This window comes from Petaurus breviceps, unplaced genomic scaffold (assembly GCF_028583685.1).
Source record: "Petaurus breviceps papuanus isolate PSGF00001 unplaced genomic scaffold, PetGlider_PUasm1.0 173, whole genome shotgun sequence".
Lineage (NCBI taxonomy): Eukaryota > Metazoa > Chordata > Mammalia > Diprotodontia > Petauridae > Petaurus > Petaurus breviceps.
Window position 1 is genome coordinate 2,315,539 of NW_027185759.1, and position 17,197 is coordinate 2,332,735.

Genomic DNA, 17,197 nt, shown 5'->3' on the forward strand with positions numbered 1-17,197 from the left:
CAGGGCTTTGTTTTCACTAGGCCTCTAAGGAATATTACAGTGGAGGTCATATTCTCTTCTTATTGGCCTCCCACTTCCTGCCGACCCTTTGCCAGGGCTTTCCTACCACCAAGGAGTCTCTTCCTCTGCAGGAGTTAAAGCCCTACTCTGTAGATAGCAGATTTTAGGAAATTCAATTTACTTAAGTCACAGGAAAGTTTGGAAAAGCCTTCCTGTTTCTTTTTTAAAAATTGTTTTTTTGTTTATTTTTGTTTACAACATTCATTTCCACAAGATTTTGAGTTACAACTTTTCTCCCCGCATATATACCCTCCTATATAGATGCATGTATGTATGTATACATATATATACACACACACACACACACACATTTATATTTCCTTCAACTATCCTCATACTGAGAAAACTTTCATAAGTTACAATTATCGTTTTTCCATGTAGGAATGTTAATAGTTCAACTTTGATGAGTTTATGATTTCTTTTCCCTGTTTACCTTCTCATGCTTCTCTTGCTTCTTGTATCTGAATGTCAGATTTTCTGTTCAGCTCTGGTTTTTTCATCAAGAATGCTTGAAAGTCTTCTATTCCACTGAATGACCATATTTTCTCCTGGGGCGTTATACTCAGTTTTGCTGGGTAGGTGATTTTTGGTTTTAATCCCAGCTCCTTTGACTTCTGGAATGTCATATTCCAAGCCCTTTGATTCCTTAAATAGAAGCTGCTAGATCTTGTGTTATCCTGATTGTGTTTCCACAATATTCAGATTGTTTCTTCTTGGCTGATTGTAATATTTTCTCCTTGATCTGGAAACTCTGAAATTTGGCTATAATATTCCTAGGAGTTTTCCTTTTGGGATCTTTTTCAAAAAGCAATCAGTGAATTCTTTCAATTTCTATTTTGCTCTCTGGTTCTAGAATATCAGGGCAATTTTCCTTGAGAATTTCTGAAGGATGATTTCTAGGCTCTTTTTTTTTTTTTTAAATCGTGGCTTTCAGGTAGTCCAATAATTTTTAAATTATCTCTCCTGGACCTATTTTCCAGGTCAGTGGTTTTTCCAATGAGATATTTCACACTGCCTTCTATTTTTTCATTTGTTTGGATCCTTTTAATAGTATTTTGATTTCTCATCAAGTCACTAGCTAACATTTGCTCTAGTCTAATTGTGAAGGAGTGATTCTCCTCATTGAGCCTTTGAGATTCTTTTTCCATCTGGCAAATTCAGCTTCTTAAGGCATTCTTCTCCTAACTGGCTTTTTGGGCCTCCTTTGCCATTTGAGTTAGTCCATTTTTTAAGGTGTTATTTTCTTCAGTATCTTTTTGGGTCCCCTTTAGCAGGCTGTTGACTCTCTTTTCATGATTTTCTTGCATTGTTCTCATTTCTCTTCCCAATTTTTCCTCCACTTCTCTTACTTGATTTTCAGAATCCTCCTTGAGCTCCTCCGTGGCCTGTGACCAGTTCCTATTGTTCTTGGAAGCTTTTGACGCAGGAGTTCTGACTTAACTGTTGTCTTCTCCTGGTCCCATGTTTTGATCCTCTTTGTCCCCACAGGATCCCTCAGTCTGTTTGTGCCTCCTCTGCTTTCTCATACTGCCAGCCAATTCTTTGCCATGGTAGAAGTCTGCTTCCAGATTGCAGAGAACTATGTCCCACATCACTGGGGGTTTGCAGCTGCCAGAGCTATTAGGAGGGCAACCTCTCTGCAGCCCCCACAAGCTCTGGCACACTGACCACACACCCCAGGACCACCACCCAAGACCACGATCCAGATCCAAGCAGGTTAAAGCAAGAGCAGTAACCCTCTGAATGTTCACTTGGTCCCCCTACAATCTGCAGGCCAAGAGCTCCAGAGGCAGCCACACGCCATCAGTTGCAGCCTCCATCTCTCAGTCACCTCTTGCCCTGGGGGCAGGGGCCGGACTGTGCTTTTCTCTCACTCTGGATCAACAGGGTTCCCCACTGACCTTTTACTTCCTCTTTGGCGTTTATGGGTTGAGAAGTGTGGAAACTGCCACAGCTGCTGGTGATCCACTCTCCCATCCACTCTCCCAAGGTCCACTCCAGCCGCTGCTGGTTGGGGCCGCCCTGGGGATAAAACCATGGGCTCACAAGGGGCCAGGCTTGGTTCCTGTAGGCTTGCTGGGCTGCCTTCAGCAGGAGATTTGTTTCTCTCTGTCACTTTGTGGGTTCTGCAGCTCTAAAATTTGTTAGAGTCATATTTTACAGGTATTTGAGGTGGTTATGGGGGGAGCTCACGGAGTTTTCTTACTTTTATGCTGCTATCTTGGCTCTGCCTCCCAGACCACTGAGCCTCCCTGTTTCTTATGTTTAAAAAGAATTTGTTCAGTTAATCTTGGAGGGACAGAGACAGTAATGTACAACGTTATGGACAGTTATTCAGGATGTCGACTCATCCTGCAGTGATTTGCTGGCATTCCTCTTCCCCTCCCCCAGTGCTGACGAAAAGCCTTCTGGCCCAGGGTGTGTGTCAGCCCTGTGTGATGGTGGGTCAGGCTGGGTTGGGCCAGGCTGCCTACATCCTCTTCTCCTTCTCCTTAGATTCTGGAAGAAGCTACTGAAGAAGAGACTGCCCTTCACAACCGCATCATGCCCACTGTCGTCCGTCCTCCCAAACAGCTTCTTCCGGAACCCAAACCTTCAGCCAACCAGTCCCTGGTAGGACGGCACCGCACGTCAGCCACTGAGTGGTGAAACTTGCCTGCTTTTGTTGTCTGTGTGTTTAAAGTTCTTGAGGCAGGAAGGGCCGCTGCGCCTGCTGGCACCTTGGAGCTCACCCACCAGAGAGCTCCGGGGGAGCCTCGTCCTCCAGGGTGCCCGCTTCCCTTATTTCCCATTCTCTAGGTAGCGCTGTATTGTGGTTTTCTGCACTCAGCAGTGAATCAGTGGGGTAGAAATGACTGTCTAGCAGCTTTCTGAAGATAAGCATCTATGGCAGAAGGTACAAAGCAGGGCAGTGCCTGCTTGGCCTGGGCGTAGCCGCTGTGAAGGAGAGGGCCCAGCGAGGACTTCAGTCAGGGCTGAGGTTGTCCACGGCTCCTGCACACTGCTTGCATTGGGTCCTAGAGCATGGCAGAGTCTTCCAGAAGAGATGCGTGATTGTGTTCCACCCTTGCATCCACCCAGGCCTGGCTGGGACTGCCTTCACCAGTCACGTGGCCCAGCCTTCCTGCATGGCTGCCTTCCGTCCTCCTCTCTTCTCCCTTTCTGGTCCTTCAGGGACGTGGGTGACTTCCTGGCCCTCCCTCCTCAAGCACCATGCTCTGACCCCTGCCGTCTGCTCCCTTCCTCCTTTTCCCCCCTTTCCCTTTCCCATCCCCAGAAGTCCCACTCTCAAACTGGACTGCCTGCCTCTGACGTGACGGCCTGGCTCTCCTTTAAACCTTTTCCTTTTCCCTGTCTCCTCCCCTCTTCCTGCCCCCATTGTACTTTCCCTCCCCATGCTCCGCCCCCCACCACAGGAGCCCTTCTTTGAGGTTCCTGCCATCCACGCTCACCCTTGTTGATACCCTCCTGTCCTCTGTGAGTCCAGAGCTTGGCTGGTCCCTCTCTTGTCCTCCTCCTTGGGGACTTAAGCAGACACATCAACCTGCCCTGCAATGCCCAGCCTCCCCGGCCCCCTGAGCTCATCTTCGTTCACACACACCCCCTTCCACGTTCACGAGCTCTGCCCACAGTCTGCTGTCCTCCCCCCTCCCCATGAGCCTTCGTCCTTCATCCTCGCACTTGGCTCTGAGCCAGCACCGCTCTCCTGACTCTCACACTGTCTTCCTCTTCTAGTCCTTTGCCACCTTATCCCGTTGACAAGCCCCAGCCTTCTTCGGTGACCCCCACCTTTCTGCTGCCACTGAATGGAGTTGGGGCACAGTCACAGAACTGGGCCGGCTGGCTCTGCTGCACAGCCTCCCCAGGCCCTCAGTCTGAGACCACAGTCTTACATTTCCTTAATTAACTTGGCTGGGCAGCCAGGTGGTGCACTGGAGACAGCGCCAGGCCTAGAGTCAGGAAGACTCCTCTTTCTGAGCTCAAATCCGGCCTCAGACGCTCACTAGCTGTGTGACCCTGAGCATATCACTTCACCCTTTTTGCCTCAGTTTCCTCATCTGTAAAAGAGCTGGAGAATGGTAAACCACTCTAATATCCTTGCCAAGAAAACCCCAAATGGCTTCTCCAAGAGTAGGGACATGCCTAAAAATGCCTAAACAGTAGATGAACAAGCCAGCCCCCCTTCCATTGCACCTCTTGCACACCTCATCCCTCTTCAAACCTCCCATGTCTTCCATCTCCCTACGGTCCCCGCTCTATAAGCTCGTCATTTGCCCCGACTCGCTCTCAGTCCTGAGGCCCTCCCTCACTCTCAGCTGAACTCTCTCTTCTATAAGAGCCCTGTGCTCACTGCCGTCCCTCCGAGCTTAGCACCAGCTGATCCCTGCTAGCTCTTTTTGCACACAGTTGTGGCCATGTTGTCTCCCCTGTTGCACCTTGAGCTTCTTGAGGGCAGGGACTGGTTGTCGCCTTGCTTTGTTTCCCCAGCACTTGGCATGGAGTACGTGCTGGCTGACCCAAGGACCAAGTGGATAAAGAATCTATTGCACAAATGCCAGTGTGTATCAGAAGTGGAACAGCCTCCCCAGACAGCTATTCTGTGACATTGTGTATCTGGTACTCACTGCATAGATGGATGGCAGAGTAATGGCCACCTTGCTTTCAGCAAATGGTAGGGCTCTTTGGCTGGCCTCAAGCTTCCCTGGAAGCCAAGGCTCATCTCTTAGATATGGGCAGTGTACTGGTGTTGTGCCATGATAGGGAATGCCCAGGTGAGCCAGGTGGAGGGAGGCCAGGTGGAAGGTCCCCAGGCTCCTCTGCTGCTATCCCACCGTGTTGTGAGGAAGGCCTGTGGCACCTTGAGAGTCCTGCGAGGGCTTGGGCAAGAGCTGTCCCCAGTGCCCATGAAGGGGTGACTTGTGGTCACTCACTGGAAGCTTCCTGGAGGCTTGACTGCATTACAGAGATGGGAATGAAAGAAAGTTCTAGGCTCACATTTCATTGTGACCCACCTTAGCACGAGTCTCAGTGGCCTGGGCCCCCCAAGCCCCAGGAAAGACTGGGTCTGGGTCGGCTTGGTTGTGTTTTCTCCTCATATTTCCAGTCCCTCCTGCCACTTCCCAAATGAAGGACATTTGTAAGCCTTTATGGTGGCACTTGCAGCCCCAAGTAATATCTGACTTTTCTCTTTTCTCTTTTCAGGAACTTTTCGAGCTTTCCGTAAGTGTTGTCTCCTTTTTTCCTGAGTCATTTATTTGGGGTGTGGGGGTTGGGGGATGGTGGCTGCAGGGTGATGCCCACTGTGTATCTCTCACAGGCCAACTATGAGATAGGAATTGTTCGGCAGTTCCCATTTTCTTCTGCCTTGCAACGAATGAGCGTGGTGGCCCGAATTCTGGGGGACAAGAAGATGGATGCTTACATGAAGGGGGCCCCTGAGGTCATTGCCGGCCTTTGTAAACCAGAGACGGGTAAGGCAGGTGTGCAGTGGGGAGGGAAACCTGGGCCAGCTCTCAGGCTGGCGGACAGACAGGAAGCCTCTGGTTTTCCTTTTAGTTCCCAGTGATTTTGAAAAAGTGTTGGAAGACTACACGAAACAGGGCTTCCGGGTGATCGCCCTGGCACACCGGAAACTGGAAGCCAAGCTGACGTGGCACAAGATCCAGAGCATTAATAGGTGAGAGGGGTCGGTTGCAGTGAGAGGTGATTTTACTGGGGCACATTTAGCATGAATTTCGTGTTATTGGTCAGCAGGGGAACCTTCCTTTCCTGGTTGGCCTTCTGGTTGCTCCCCTGCTGTGGAGTGTCCACCTCTTGCCTTGGCACTGGAGGCCTGCCCCCCGAAAGTGTTTTCCTTCTCATAGCTCTTAAATTCCCATTTTCCCACCCAGTTTGAGCTGCAGCATGATCACAACCTCTGCCCCCACAGCTCTACGATGTTCCTTTCTTATCTCTGGTCAGGTGTCTAGGTCTCTCTTGAGCTCAGGATCTCCCTCATCACACTCTGGCTGTTGGACACATAGGAAGGGCAATTCAGATGAAGATCAGGAGCAGCGAAGATGATACAGAGGAAGTGACTGGTGTAGGGCCAGTCCCCCAGGAGAGAGGGAAGAAATAGAGAATCCAGGCAGAGGCGCTAAGTAGAGGGGAAGGTGGAATGGTGGAAGGAAGGCCTGTGGCCAAGAGCAGGGAGTGAGTCAGCTAGTATAGGGGCTATAATATAGGGCCTATACCATGCCCGCCAGGCGCCAGGTGAGGGCTGCCTTGCCCACCTCCAAAACTTGCTGTTTTCTCCCAAGGTTGTCAGTGAGCTTGGCACACGCAGTTCTCTTTGCAGCTACAGATAGTAGCAACCATCTGTCCATGTCATCTGAACTTTATTTTTCTTGGACTGCTAGGAGAGTGTTCTCTCTTGGTTCTTCTGTGTGTTTCAGTATCTTTTGTGAGACCATCCTATGTCTTCTTCCATCACTATAAGTATGGGTGGTTCCCCAAGGCCAGGCTTTTTATCTTTTTTGTCTTTATTATCTGCTATCTCTGTCCTAGCATCTCTCCATGTCTCTCCACATTTCTATACTAACCACTCCCAATTATCTGTCTCTGGGTCCTTATTACCGACAGCTGCTTTCATGTCCTGGAGACATCTCTAGGTTAAACGTTCCAGTCTCCTCCAGATTTCCCTTCACTCCTCTAAATTACTTCTCTAAATTTCCCTATTTCTGCCGATGGTGTCACTGACCTTCCAACTTCCCAGGTTTTAGACCTTAGGACAGTCACTGTCCCATGCCGTCTCATACAATCACTTGCCAAATCTTACTGATTCTTTTTTTTTTTTTTTTAAAGCAATCGGGGTTAAGTAACTTGCTCAAGGTTACACGGCCAGTTATTTCTGATTATCTGAGTGTGGTGCTGATTATCTGAGCCCAGATTTGATCCAGGTCATCCTGACACTGGAGCCGGTGCTCTTACTTGCTGAGCCACCTGGCCGCCCCTAAATCTTACTGATTCTAATTGGACAGTATCTCTTTTGGCCCTATTCATCAGTCAGTCAGTCAGTAAACATTTATTAAGCGACTGCTGTGTGGAATTCAGCCAAAACTATTTATAGAGCAAAAATGTAAATACAGACATGATATAAATAGGTTGTAGACCCCAAGCCCTCAAGGAGCTTATAGTCTAATGAGGGAGAATAGTAAATCAACAAATAGGCACAAAGCAAACTTGATACAGGATAAATAGGAAACAGTCTTAATTAGAATTAAGGGCTTGGAAAAGGCTTCCTGAGAAGGTAGAATTTTAACTGTAACTTAAAGGAAGCCAGGAGGTGGAGATGAGGAAGGGAGAGCATTCCAGGTCAGGGAGATGGCCAGAAAATGGCCAGAGAAGAGAGATGGAAGATCTAGTTAGTGGAATGACCAGGAGGCGGAGGTCACTGGATTGAAGAGTATGGGAGTAAGGGAAGGGAATAAGGTGTCAAGAGACTGGAAGGAGTAGGGACAGGTTATGAAAGGCTTTGAATGCCAAGTAGATGACTTTGTATTTTATCTTGGAGGTTATAGGGAGTTACTGGGGCAGACCCCATTCTCCCACCCCCCATCAGCTTTTGTCATACTCCAGGTATCAAGTGAGGAGGGCCTATACCAGGGTGGGGGCAGGGTTAGAAGAGAGAAGGGGAGTATTGGAGAGGTGCTACAGAGGTAGAATCAACTAGAGATGCTGCAGAGGTGAAATGGACCAGACTTGTGGCAGAGGTGAAATGGACCAGACTTGTGGCAGAGGTGAAATGGACCAGACTTGTGGCAGAGGTGAAATGGACCAGACTTGTGGCAGAGGTGAAATCCACAAGCTTTGTCCACAGCTCAGCTATAGGGGGTTAGAGAGTGAGGGGTCCAGGATGATGTCTAGGTTGTGAGCTGGAAGGTATAGAAGGAGGGCATTGCCCTCTGTAGTGATGTGAAGGTAGGAGTGGGTGGGGGGAAGCTTTGCAAGAAAGAATGAGTTCTGGTTGGACACCTGAGAGTTTAAGATATCTACTGGATCTCCAGTTTGAGATGTCTAAAAAGCAGTTGGAGATGAAAGGATGGAGGTCAGCAGAGAGGTTAGGGGAAAGAGGTAGATTTGAGAGTCATCAGCATAGAGATGATAATTAAATCCATGAGAGCTAATGAGATCACCAAGTGAAATAGTATAGAGGGAGAAGAAAAGAGGGCCCAGGGCAGAAGCCTGAGGGATACCTGTGGGGAGAAAGCATGATTTGGAGCAGGATCCATAAAGGAGACAGAGAAGGAGTGGAGAGGGGAACTAGGAGAGAGGGGTGTCCTGAAAATAAGAGAGGAGAGAGTGATCGACCGAGGCAAAGGCCAAGGAGAGGTCAAGGAGAATTAGACCTGAATAAAGGCCAGTGGGTTTGGTGATTGAGAGACCACTGCTCACTCTGGAGAGAAGTTTCAGGGGAATGGTGAGATCAGAAGCCAGACTGTCAGAGATTAAGTGGAGGCAGCAGAGGGGCCTGTTGTAGATGCCTTCTCAAAGAGTTTAGCCACAACGGACAGAAGAGACATAGGCCAATAGTTAGTGGGAGATGGAAAGATCCAAGAGAGGGTTTTATCGGGATGGGGGAGACTCGGGCATGTCTGTGGGCTGTAGGGAAGGGGCCAGCAGAGGAGGAGAGACTGGGGGATGACGGGGTGATTTCATGTGAGACAGGGGAGGAGGAGGAGAGGGGCTAGAAGGGGGGCACTCACAGTGAATGGCCTCATTTTTTCTGTAAAATATGAGGCAGCAGTCTGGGCTGAGAGAGTGGGGGGTGAGGGAACCGTGGAGGAGGGATGAGAAGGCTTAGAAAAGCCTGGATGGAGAGTGAGATGCTGAGCCAGTTAGGGAGAGGTGAAAGGATTGCTTGGCAGCAGTGAGAGCCCACGGGAGATTGTACAACAGAAATGTGTAGCCCATCCATGGGAAGAGCAGGGTGTGACAGAGTAGGTTATGTAAGGAAGGGCTGAGGCAGAGTGGGGAAGCCACTAGATGATGGTGCAGTAAGGTAGCCCCACAGTTCAGCTCCTCATTGTCTCCTTTCTAAGTGTGTCAGAACACAAACTCGTCTTTGGCATGTAACCCCCTCTCCCCCCAAGTCTGCCTCTGATCAGCAGATTCTCAGCATTACCCTGCATCCCCAGTTATCCTTATCATTAATAACATCCACGTGGTGCTTTTACAAAGTTCTGTATATAAGATCTCATGTGATGCTCACAGCAGCCCTGCGAGCAGGCTGCCATTATTATCCTCATTTTACAGATGAGGAAACTGAGGCACACTGGTTAAGTGACTTTGCTCATCAAGCTCAGAAGCCAGTGCCTAAAAATAAACATGAATTGGGCTTTTCTTGACTCTAAGCTCAGCACTCACTCCTATCTGCTGTGCCTCCTGCTTGCAGACCAGTCCCCATGGCAGGAATGTTGTCCCTCTCTCTTGCCTCTTATGATCCATTCCTTCAAGGCTCAGATCAGCTCCGTACACACCCCTGTCATTAACCACCCCCTTCCCACCTCATTTAGGCTTCTGGCAGTAGCCCAGGCCTCCAGCCCTCACTCCAGGAGACCATGGCACAGGGCACCTTCCCTCCCCTCCCCTGAAAATGACCTTCCAGCAGAAGATCCCTCCCTGACATGTTGTCCCTCCACATGAGGGCCTTCCCTCTTCCTGTCCTTTCTCACCGTCCCCGTCTTTCCACTCACATGGTCCCCTTTGCTCAGATCCTCCTCTATCTCCCTGGGACTAGTACAGTTGCTTTTGGCCTTGGATATCTCTTACACAGTCTCCAAGTCTGACCATGCTATTCCTGATGGTCTCCTTCAACTCCAGGGGGTCTTGTTGGAAGATCAAGTATTAAGTTCTTTGGCATTTAAATTCAATTAGCCAACATTTACTAAGCTCCTAATTGGTGCAAGGTCCTATGCTAAGTGCTAGGGACACAGAGGAGGGTAAGAGACAGTCACTACCCTCAAGGAGCTCCTAGTCTAATGAGGGGACAGGGGACATCCAGCCCTGTCCCCAGCCTGAGGGCCCCTTCTTACCTGTCTCCTCCAAGCATTCTGTGCTCTTCCTACTCCCCCATCCTCTAGTCCAGGCACACTTTTCCTTCTCATCTCACCTCTTAGAATCCCTGTGCCCCTCCAGACTCAACTCAAGGGCCCCTTGTGCAGGTGAGGCCTTTCCTAGAGCCTTTCTTTTCCCCAGCGCCCCCTGCCCACTTGTTGGGGTATTGTTGATGCCCCAACAGAACAGGAGGCTCTTTTTCTTCCTTTTTCTCCCCACCCCCATAGCTCAGTCACCCCAGAGCTGGCAGAGGCTGGTCCATTGAGGGCATGCTGTGGAGGAGAGAGGCATCTGAGTGTCTAGGCGGCATCTTGGCTTCCATACAGTAGGTGCTTAATCAGTGTAGGGTCAAATGTGACAGTCACCAGCACACGGAAACATTTCGTGCTAGAGAGCACCTGAGAAGTGCATTTCCAGGAAGCTCAGCTGTTACCAGTTGGCTTTGAAAGTGTTTATTCATGTAACCTGGTAGTTACACTGTGGCCTCAGCATGGAGCCACTGAAAGTGTCTCCTTGAGGCATCTCTCACTCTCTGTTCTCTCCCTTCTGACTATGGAGCACAGTGTATGTCTTTCCAACCTTTTCACTTGTTCATTTCCAATCACCATGTGCACTGGCTTGGATGAGCGAGTGTTCTCATTGACCTAATATTTGGGGTAATCTCAAGGCGATTCACTCTTTGTGGTCATCCCTCCTTCTCACAGGCTGTCACTGCCTGGTGGTGCCCACGACTTCCTTCTAATCCCCCTCCCCCATCTCCCCACTTGTTTGTACTGCCTCCTCTGCAGAGGGCTGGCATTTTCTCTACAAACCCTGTATTTCCTTTTTTATGCACATTTCACGTTGATAGGATGTTGTGGAGGGCACAGGCCACAGCCTTTTGTCCGTCTTCGTCTCAGGGCCTGGCATGGGCCAGGTGCTTGATAACTTCCATGCTTAATAACTTAATAATGTAATAACTTGCAACTTAATAATTTCTATTCAACAGAGATGCCATCGAAAGCAACATGGATTTTATGGGATTAATTATAATGCAGAACAAATTAAAACAAGAAACCCCTGCTGTACTTGAAGATTTGCGGAAAGCCAACATTCGTACCGTCATGGTCACAGGTGAGCTGATTGCCCAGAGCTTTGACGCAAGGCCATGCCACGTGCTAGCTTTCCTAGGAATATTTCTCTTTGCTTTGTTGGGTCTCCCTTTAGTCAAGAACAGAATTTTCCTCTAAGAAATCTCTACTTTATTCTTGTGTAGACAGCACGGTTCTACCGTAGCACTCCCATTTCTGTGGTGCAGGTTACATGGCTGTTCCACGGGCTCAGTGGTGACCATTTAGAAGTCTGGGACATGGATGGTCCATGATGTGCATCACTGGTGATGTGCATCACTGGAAGGGGCTTCTTAATCTGGGTGCTGCCAGGGAGGGCCATTTGAGTTTTTTATAAAGAGGTGATGATACACTCTTCACACTCTGGTCTCTCCTTATTTGAACATAAACTGGGAAAACAAAGGAAAGTCTAAGAATATTGGAAATTATAGGAAGACAGAGCACAACTTAAGAAGGTGGTCTAAAGGCCCTTGATGTTTTCTGCTTTTGTGCCCTGCTGACTCTTTCTCTGGGGGTCAGGCATGGCCTTGTCCATACAGTAGTCAGCATTTCTGTTTCAGTTTGGCTTTTATGTTTTGGTAATCAGGTGACAACATGCTAACCGCTATCTCCGTGGCCAGAGACTGTGGCATGATTCTACCTCAGGATAAAGTGATTATTGCAGATGGGCTACCTCCCAAGGATGGACAAGTGGCCAGAATAAATTGGCATTACGCAGACACGCTAAGCACAAAATGCACTAGTTCTCCAGAGATCGACTCTGAGGTGATTGCACATGAAGTCTCGCTGATGTCGATCAGTCCTGATTCTGGTCTGTCCCTGTAGTTTTCAGTAGGTCATTTGGCCTGGTATATTTTTCTTTTTCATCTGTAAAACTAGGGGCACTTTTCTTTTTTTCTTGTTTATTCATTTATTTATTTAAAAACCTTTCCCCCAGTTACGTATAAAAACAATTTTTAACATTCTTTTTAAAACCTTGAGGTCCAGTTTCTCTCCCTTCCTCTCTCTTGCCACTCCAGCTCATTGAGAAGGCAAGCAGTTTGCTACGGGATGCATGTGTAGTCATGTAAAACATTCATGACAGTCATGTTGTGAAAGAAAACAGACCCAAAACCTTAGGAAGAGTAAAGAGCGTTAAAAAGAATGCCTCAGCTTGCGCTTGGACCCCATTGGCTCTCTCTGGGGATGGAGAGCGCTGTTTATCCTTAGGCCTTCAGAGCTGTCTTGGGTCTTTGTGTTGCTGAGAAGAGCTGGTCAGCGCATGGCATGGCTGTTACTGGGTGCCCACTATGTGTCATGTGCATCTTCCTAGCTTTTCTGAGAGCATCCTGCTCCGTCATTCCTTTTTTTTTTTTTTTTGAGGGAGAAAGGCAGGATGATTGGGGTTAAGTGACTTGCCCAAGGTCGCATAGCTAGTAAGTGTTAAGTGTCTGAGGCTGGATTTGAACTCAGGTCCTCCTGACTCCAGGGGCTGTGCTCTACTCACTGCATCACCTAGCCTCCCCTGTTCATCATTTCTTATTGCACAGTAGCATTCCATCATAATCACGTACAGCCTGCTCGGCCTCTCCCCAGGTGACAGCTTCCGCTCAGTTCCCAGTCCTTGGTCACCAGAAAAGAGCTGTCATAAATAGTTTTGTACATATAGGTCCTTCCTCCTCCTTTTTAAATCTCTTTTGGGATACAGACCTGGTAGTGGTATTGCTGGGTCAGTGGCACACATGGTTTCCTAGTCCTTTGGGCAGAGTTTGAAGCACTTTTAAAGACAATTGTTGTAAGTCTCATTGGGCAAGCTTTCTGGTTTGTGTTCTTTTCATTGGTGACTGAGTGCTGTTTGAATGTGCAGGAAATTCCAATTAAGTTGGCCCACGACAGTCTAGAAGATCTTCAGGTGGCCCCCTATCATTTTGCAATGAATGGAAAGTCATTTTCTGTGATTCTGGAGCATTTTCAGGACCTGGTGCCCAAGGTGAGTGACCTGTGTGTGGGCACCTGGCACGGGCACAGCTTTGTGGGGGTGGAGTCACAGACTTCTAAGAAATGGTTTCTTCCAGTTGGTGTTGCACGGCACTGTGTTTGCTCGCATGGCCCCTGATCAGAAGACACAGCTGGTCGAAGCCCTTCAGAATGTGGAGTGAGTAGCCCTGGCTTTTACAAACGGTGGCATCGTGCCCTCCCTGCGCGGCCCAGGGCGCCACAGCCCCAGAAGCCCCCTGCTGGGCTTGGCTCACACCCAGAGCGCACTGTACCCTCCCTGCGCGGCCCAGGGTGCCACAGTCCCAGAAGCCCCCTGCTGGGCGCAGCTCAGACCCAGAGCGCTCTCTAAAGGACAGTTATTTTTATTCACTTGCTCTTATTTAACTGGAAAAAAAGCAAAACTTACTGATTTTTAAGTTTTCCCCCTAAAAAGATTTTAGGAAAAGCAGCAACTTTATTTGTACATATTTTGACACATCTGAGTTTGGCCACTGGGTGTGTGTAACATGAGCAGATTTACCTCTTTGCTTTAAAAGCGGTTTTTGTTCCACTCTGCAGAGCTTAGCCCAGGGCCTGGCACATGGTAGGCCCCTCATAGCTGTGTGTGGAGTCCTTGGCCTCCTTGAGGGAGAAGGGACTTGGCCCAAGCAAGCGCATCTTAGCTGGTGCCTGTGACGGCCCAGAGGGGGCCCACATAAGAAGCCGCGGGGCATGGTTTGGGCCTGGAGCCAGCCTGCTCTCCACTGCCCTATGTGGCTGTTTGATCCACCCTCAGTCAGAGACTCTGCAGAGCCTGTGGGCCTTGGAGGGAATGGAGCCCCCAGGGCTTCAGAGGGTCTTGTGGGAGCTCGGGCTGTATGCTGTAGTGACCGCGTCAGCATTCTGTGTTTTTGTTGTAGTTACTACGTGGGAATGTGTGGCGACGGTGCCAATGATTGTGGGGTAAGTGTCTGTTCAGGGTGTGGAGCTGCCTTAACTTAGGTGTCTGCTTCATGGCAACCTGCCTGACTCATCTTCTCCTGCTGGACAGGCCTTGAAGAGGGCCCATGGAGGCATATCCCTGTCTGAGCTTGAGGCTTCAGTGGCGTCCCCCTTCACCTCAAGGACCCCCAGTATCGCTTGTGTGCCAAACCTCATCAGGTGAGAGTGGCTCCCCAGAGTCCTCGCCCAGGGAGGCCCCACTGTCCCTGCTCCCTGTCACGTGGTGTCAGAGGCCAGAAGCCCGCCATGCAGCTGTTCCATTCTCTTCCTTCCACAGGGAAGGCCGGGCGGCTTTGATAACTTCCTTCTGTGTATTTAAGTTCATGGCTCTGTACAGCATCATCCAGTACTGTAGCGTGACTTTGCTGTACTCGGTGAGTGCCTGGGCTGGGGCGAGATTGTTTGTCCAAACATTGGCACTAGCAGGTGGGTGTGGGGGGGTGCACTCACGGAGCACATAGAGTTTTGTGAACCTTTTTCTCTTGGTAGCACAGATTGTGGGCCCTGCACCAGCCCCTTATCCCTTAATATGCCATTTTACTAAAGCTGAGGTCCATTAAATAGGGGAGGAGTGGGAAAGAGGCTTTCTCCTCTGCTTCCTGCCCTGTCCACCCACCATCTGGTTAGCACAAGGAAGACTGCTCCCCCCATGGGAACAGAACTGTAGGGAGTGCTTCCGAGCTTTGTGTGAGCTATCACTCCCTCTGCTCATCCTGGTCACTAGTCGGCAGGGGGTCCTTGGGAGTCTGGGGGCACGGGACACCCATCCACACGTGATAGAGCTGTGGAGTGTGGGGATGAGAGGTGCTCCTCATCAGTGGAGGAAGCCTTGGCGGCCACCTCTCCTTCCCAGACCAGCATCTCAGGAGTGGCTGCTCCGTTCCGATGATGCCCAGGTTTAGGCCGCTGACCCTCTGGAAACTGAGCATTGGGCGATTTGTGTTTGTGCTGCGTCCACTTGGAAGTTGTTCATTTACACAATTAAAAACATTATCTTGTTATATTTCAAGTTCTGTTGGATTCTGACTGTTCAAATCTAAGATTCGTTTAAAGGTCTTAGGTTAATGTTTAAGAATGCCTGTGCCTCTAATCTGGCCTTGTGGCGGTGTCATTGATCACAAATAATCTAAAAATGCTTTCCTTAGATCCTGAGCAATTTAGGAGATTTCCAGTTCCTTTTTATTGATCTGGCCATCATCTTGGTCGTGGTATTTACAAGTGAGTATTTGTTCTTATTTTCGAAGAACCTTGAGTTGTATACTTTATTAAAGTTATTAAATAAGGCTGTGCCAACTTTAAAATTAGAGTGAAATGTTGAGAGAGTGACTTACTGCCTTGTTTGCCCCAACTTGACAATGGCCCCAGGGTGTGCTGTGGGCTGTGCTTGGAGGATCTTTCCTTTACAGTTGTAGATTTCTCATGGAAGCCCCTCCTGTCTCCAGGCTCCTTTCTGGGGGATTGGCCCCTCCCTCCACTTGTGCTCAGGCATCAGCCTTGTGATTCTGCTACTTACCTCACCCCTTCTCCCTCAGCCTCTCCTGATCCGTTGGCTTCTGCTCTGCCGCCTCTGGATGTCCCCTCATCTCCTTAGGACTCTCTTCACTGGATCCCATGCTTCCCCTGCCAGCAGCATCCTCAGCACCTACACTTCTCCTCCTCTCTCTCCCTCCTCCCCTCATCCTTCTTGATCTCTTGGGAACCTTTGGGCTGCTGATCAGCCCCCTGCCCTCCCCTGCCCGCCTGCTCTCACTCTCCTTTGCTGGGCCTTTCCCTGAGTTTTGGTCCCTGGCCCTCTTCTCTCTGCCCTGCACTGTCTCAGGTGCTGACCTCCTCAGACATGTGCTCTCTGTTGTGGTGGCCCTGCAGCTGTCTCTCTCTCTCTCTCTCTGTCTGTTTAGCCTCAGTCTCTATCCTGATCCCCAGCATTGGATCACTGATGGCCTCGTGGGTAGACTTCCCTGGGGAGCGCAGGGTGCTCGGTCCAAAGCAGGACAGGTCTTCCTCCCCCACTCCCCTTCCTCCAGCACCAGCCCTCAGCTCCCCAGGCCCACATTGTCAACGGTTCTCTTACCGCACACGTCCAGTTCGTGGAAGAGAAGGGAACAGAACAAGCTCTCTTACAGACAGGATCTGGTTGGGGGGTTGATGCTGCATGCTTTACATTGGGGGAAACTGAGGCAGACAGCATGCAGCCCAGTGATTTGCCAGAAGTGTTTTAAGGCTGCACTGGAACACCCAGCCCCTCCCTCTGGGCACTGCACCTCCATTCAGCATCATCGTTTTAACCTTTGCACTGTTCTGGTGCTCTCCTCTCTTCTCCTCTGCTCATGTAGCCACATCCCCATTCCTCCCCTGGGCACTCAGGAGCCTCCTGGCTGGCCTCCGGCTTCCTGGGTCTCCCCATTCAGCAGCCAGGTGGCTCCCTGCTGCCTCCAGGACTGTTCAGGCCTTGCCAGAGCTGACTCCATTGCCTTTTCGGGCTGGTTATTCTTTCATCCCTTGTACATTCTTTCTGATCTGGCCCTGCTGCTGGTGTATTTGCTGTTGCTTGAATCTGAAATTCCCCTCTCTGCACCTTTGCCCAGTCTGTGCTTTATGCCTGCAGTGCTCTGCCCCCTTATCTCCATCTCGTTGTTCTCCTTTTTTGGCAGTCTGCTGCCCACCCCCACCTCCAACCTCGTCCTGGGATAGTGCTGCAAGGCCTGTGAGGTGGGGCTCCCCCTGTTTACCTGAGAATTCACAGGCTGTTTCCCTTGTTAGAGTAGAAGCTTCTTGAAGGCCAAGGCTAGCTTGTCAGTTTTTCTATCCCTTTATGCATAATAGGTGCCTAGCACATAGTAAGTGCTTAGTAAATAATGGAATTTAAAGTAGGAAAACTCTTCATCATTCTTTCTTCTGGATTTGCACATTGTTTCCATTTTCTCTGCCCTGAATATGTTAGATAATTAATTGCAGGCATTGCTGATCATAGTTCT

At 49.6% G+C, this 17,197-nt stretch overlaps 1 protein-coding gene across 7 annotated transcripts in view; it reads left to right on the forward strand.

Moving 5' to 3' along the window:
• ATP13A3 (ATPase 13A3) overlaps positions 1-17,197 on the forward strand; it is a 73,542-nt gene that overhangs the window by 40,838 nt on the left and 15,507 nt on the right. For all 7 annotated transcript variants that reach the window (XM_069083280.1, XM_069083285.1, XM_069083284.1 and 4 more), the window contains 12 exons: positions 2,557-2,673; positions 5,263-5,280; positions 5,378-5,531; positions 5,617-5,737; positions 11,144-11,268; positions 11,851-12,029; positions 13,111-13,233; positions 13,319-13,398; positions 14,141-14,183; positions 14,272-14,381; positions 14,500-14,596; positions 15,368-15,440. In XM_069083280.1, the coding sequence (XP_068939381.1) occupies positions 2,557-2,673; positions 5,263-5,280; positions 5,378-5,531; positions 5,617-5,737; positions 11,144-11,268; positions 11,851-12,029; positions 13,111-13,233; positions 13,319-13,398; positions 14,141-14,183; positions 14,272-14,381; positions 14,500-14,596; positions 15,368-15,440 (1,240 nt within the window). The remainder of the gene's footprint in view (positions 1-2,556; positions 2,674-5,262; positions 5,281-5,377; positions 5,532-5,616; positions 5,738-11,143; positions 11,269-11,850; positions 12,030-13,110; positions 13,234-13,318; positions 13,399-14,140; positions 14,184-14,271; positions 14,382-14,499; positions 14,597-15,367; positions 15,441-17,197) is intronic.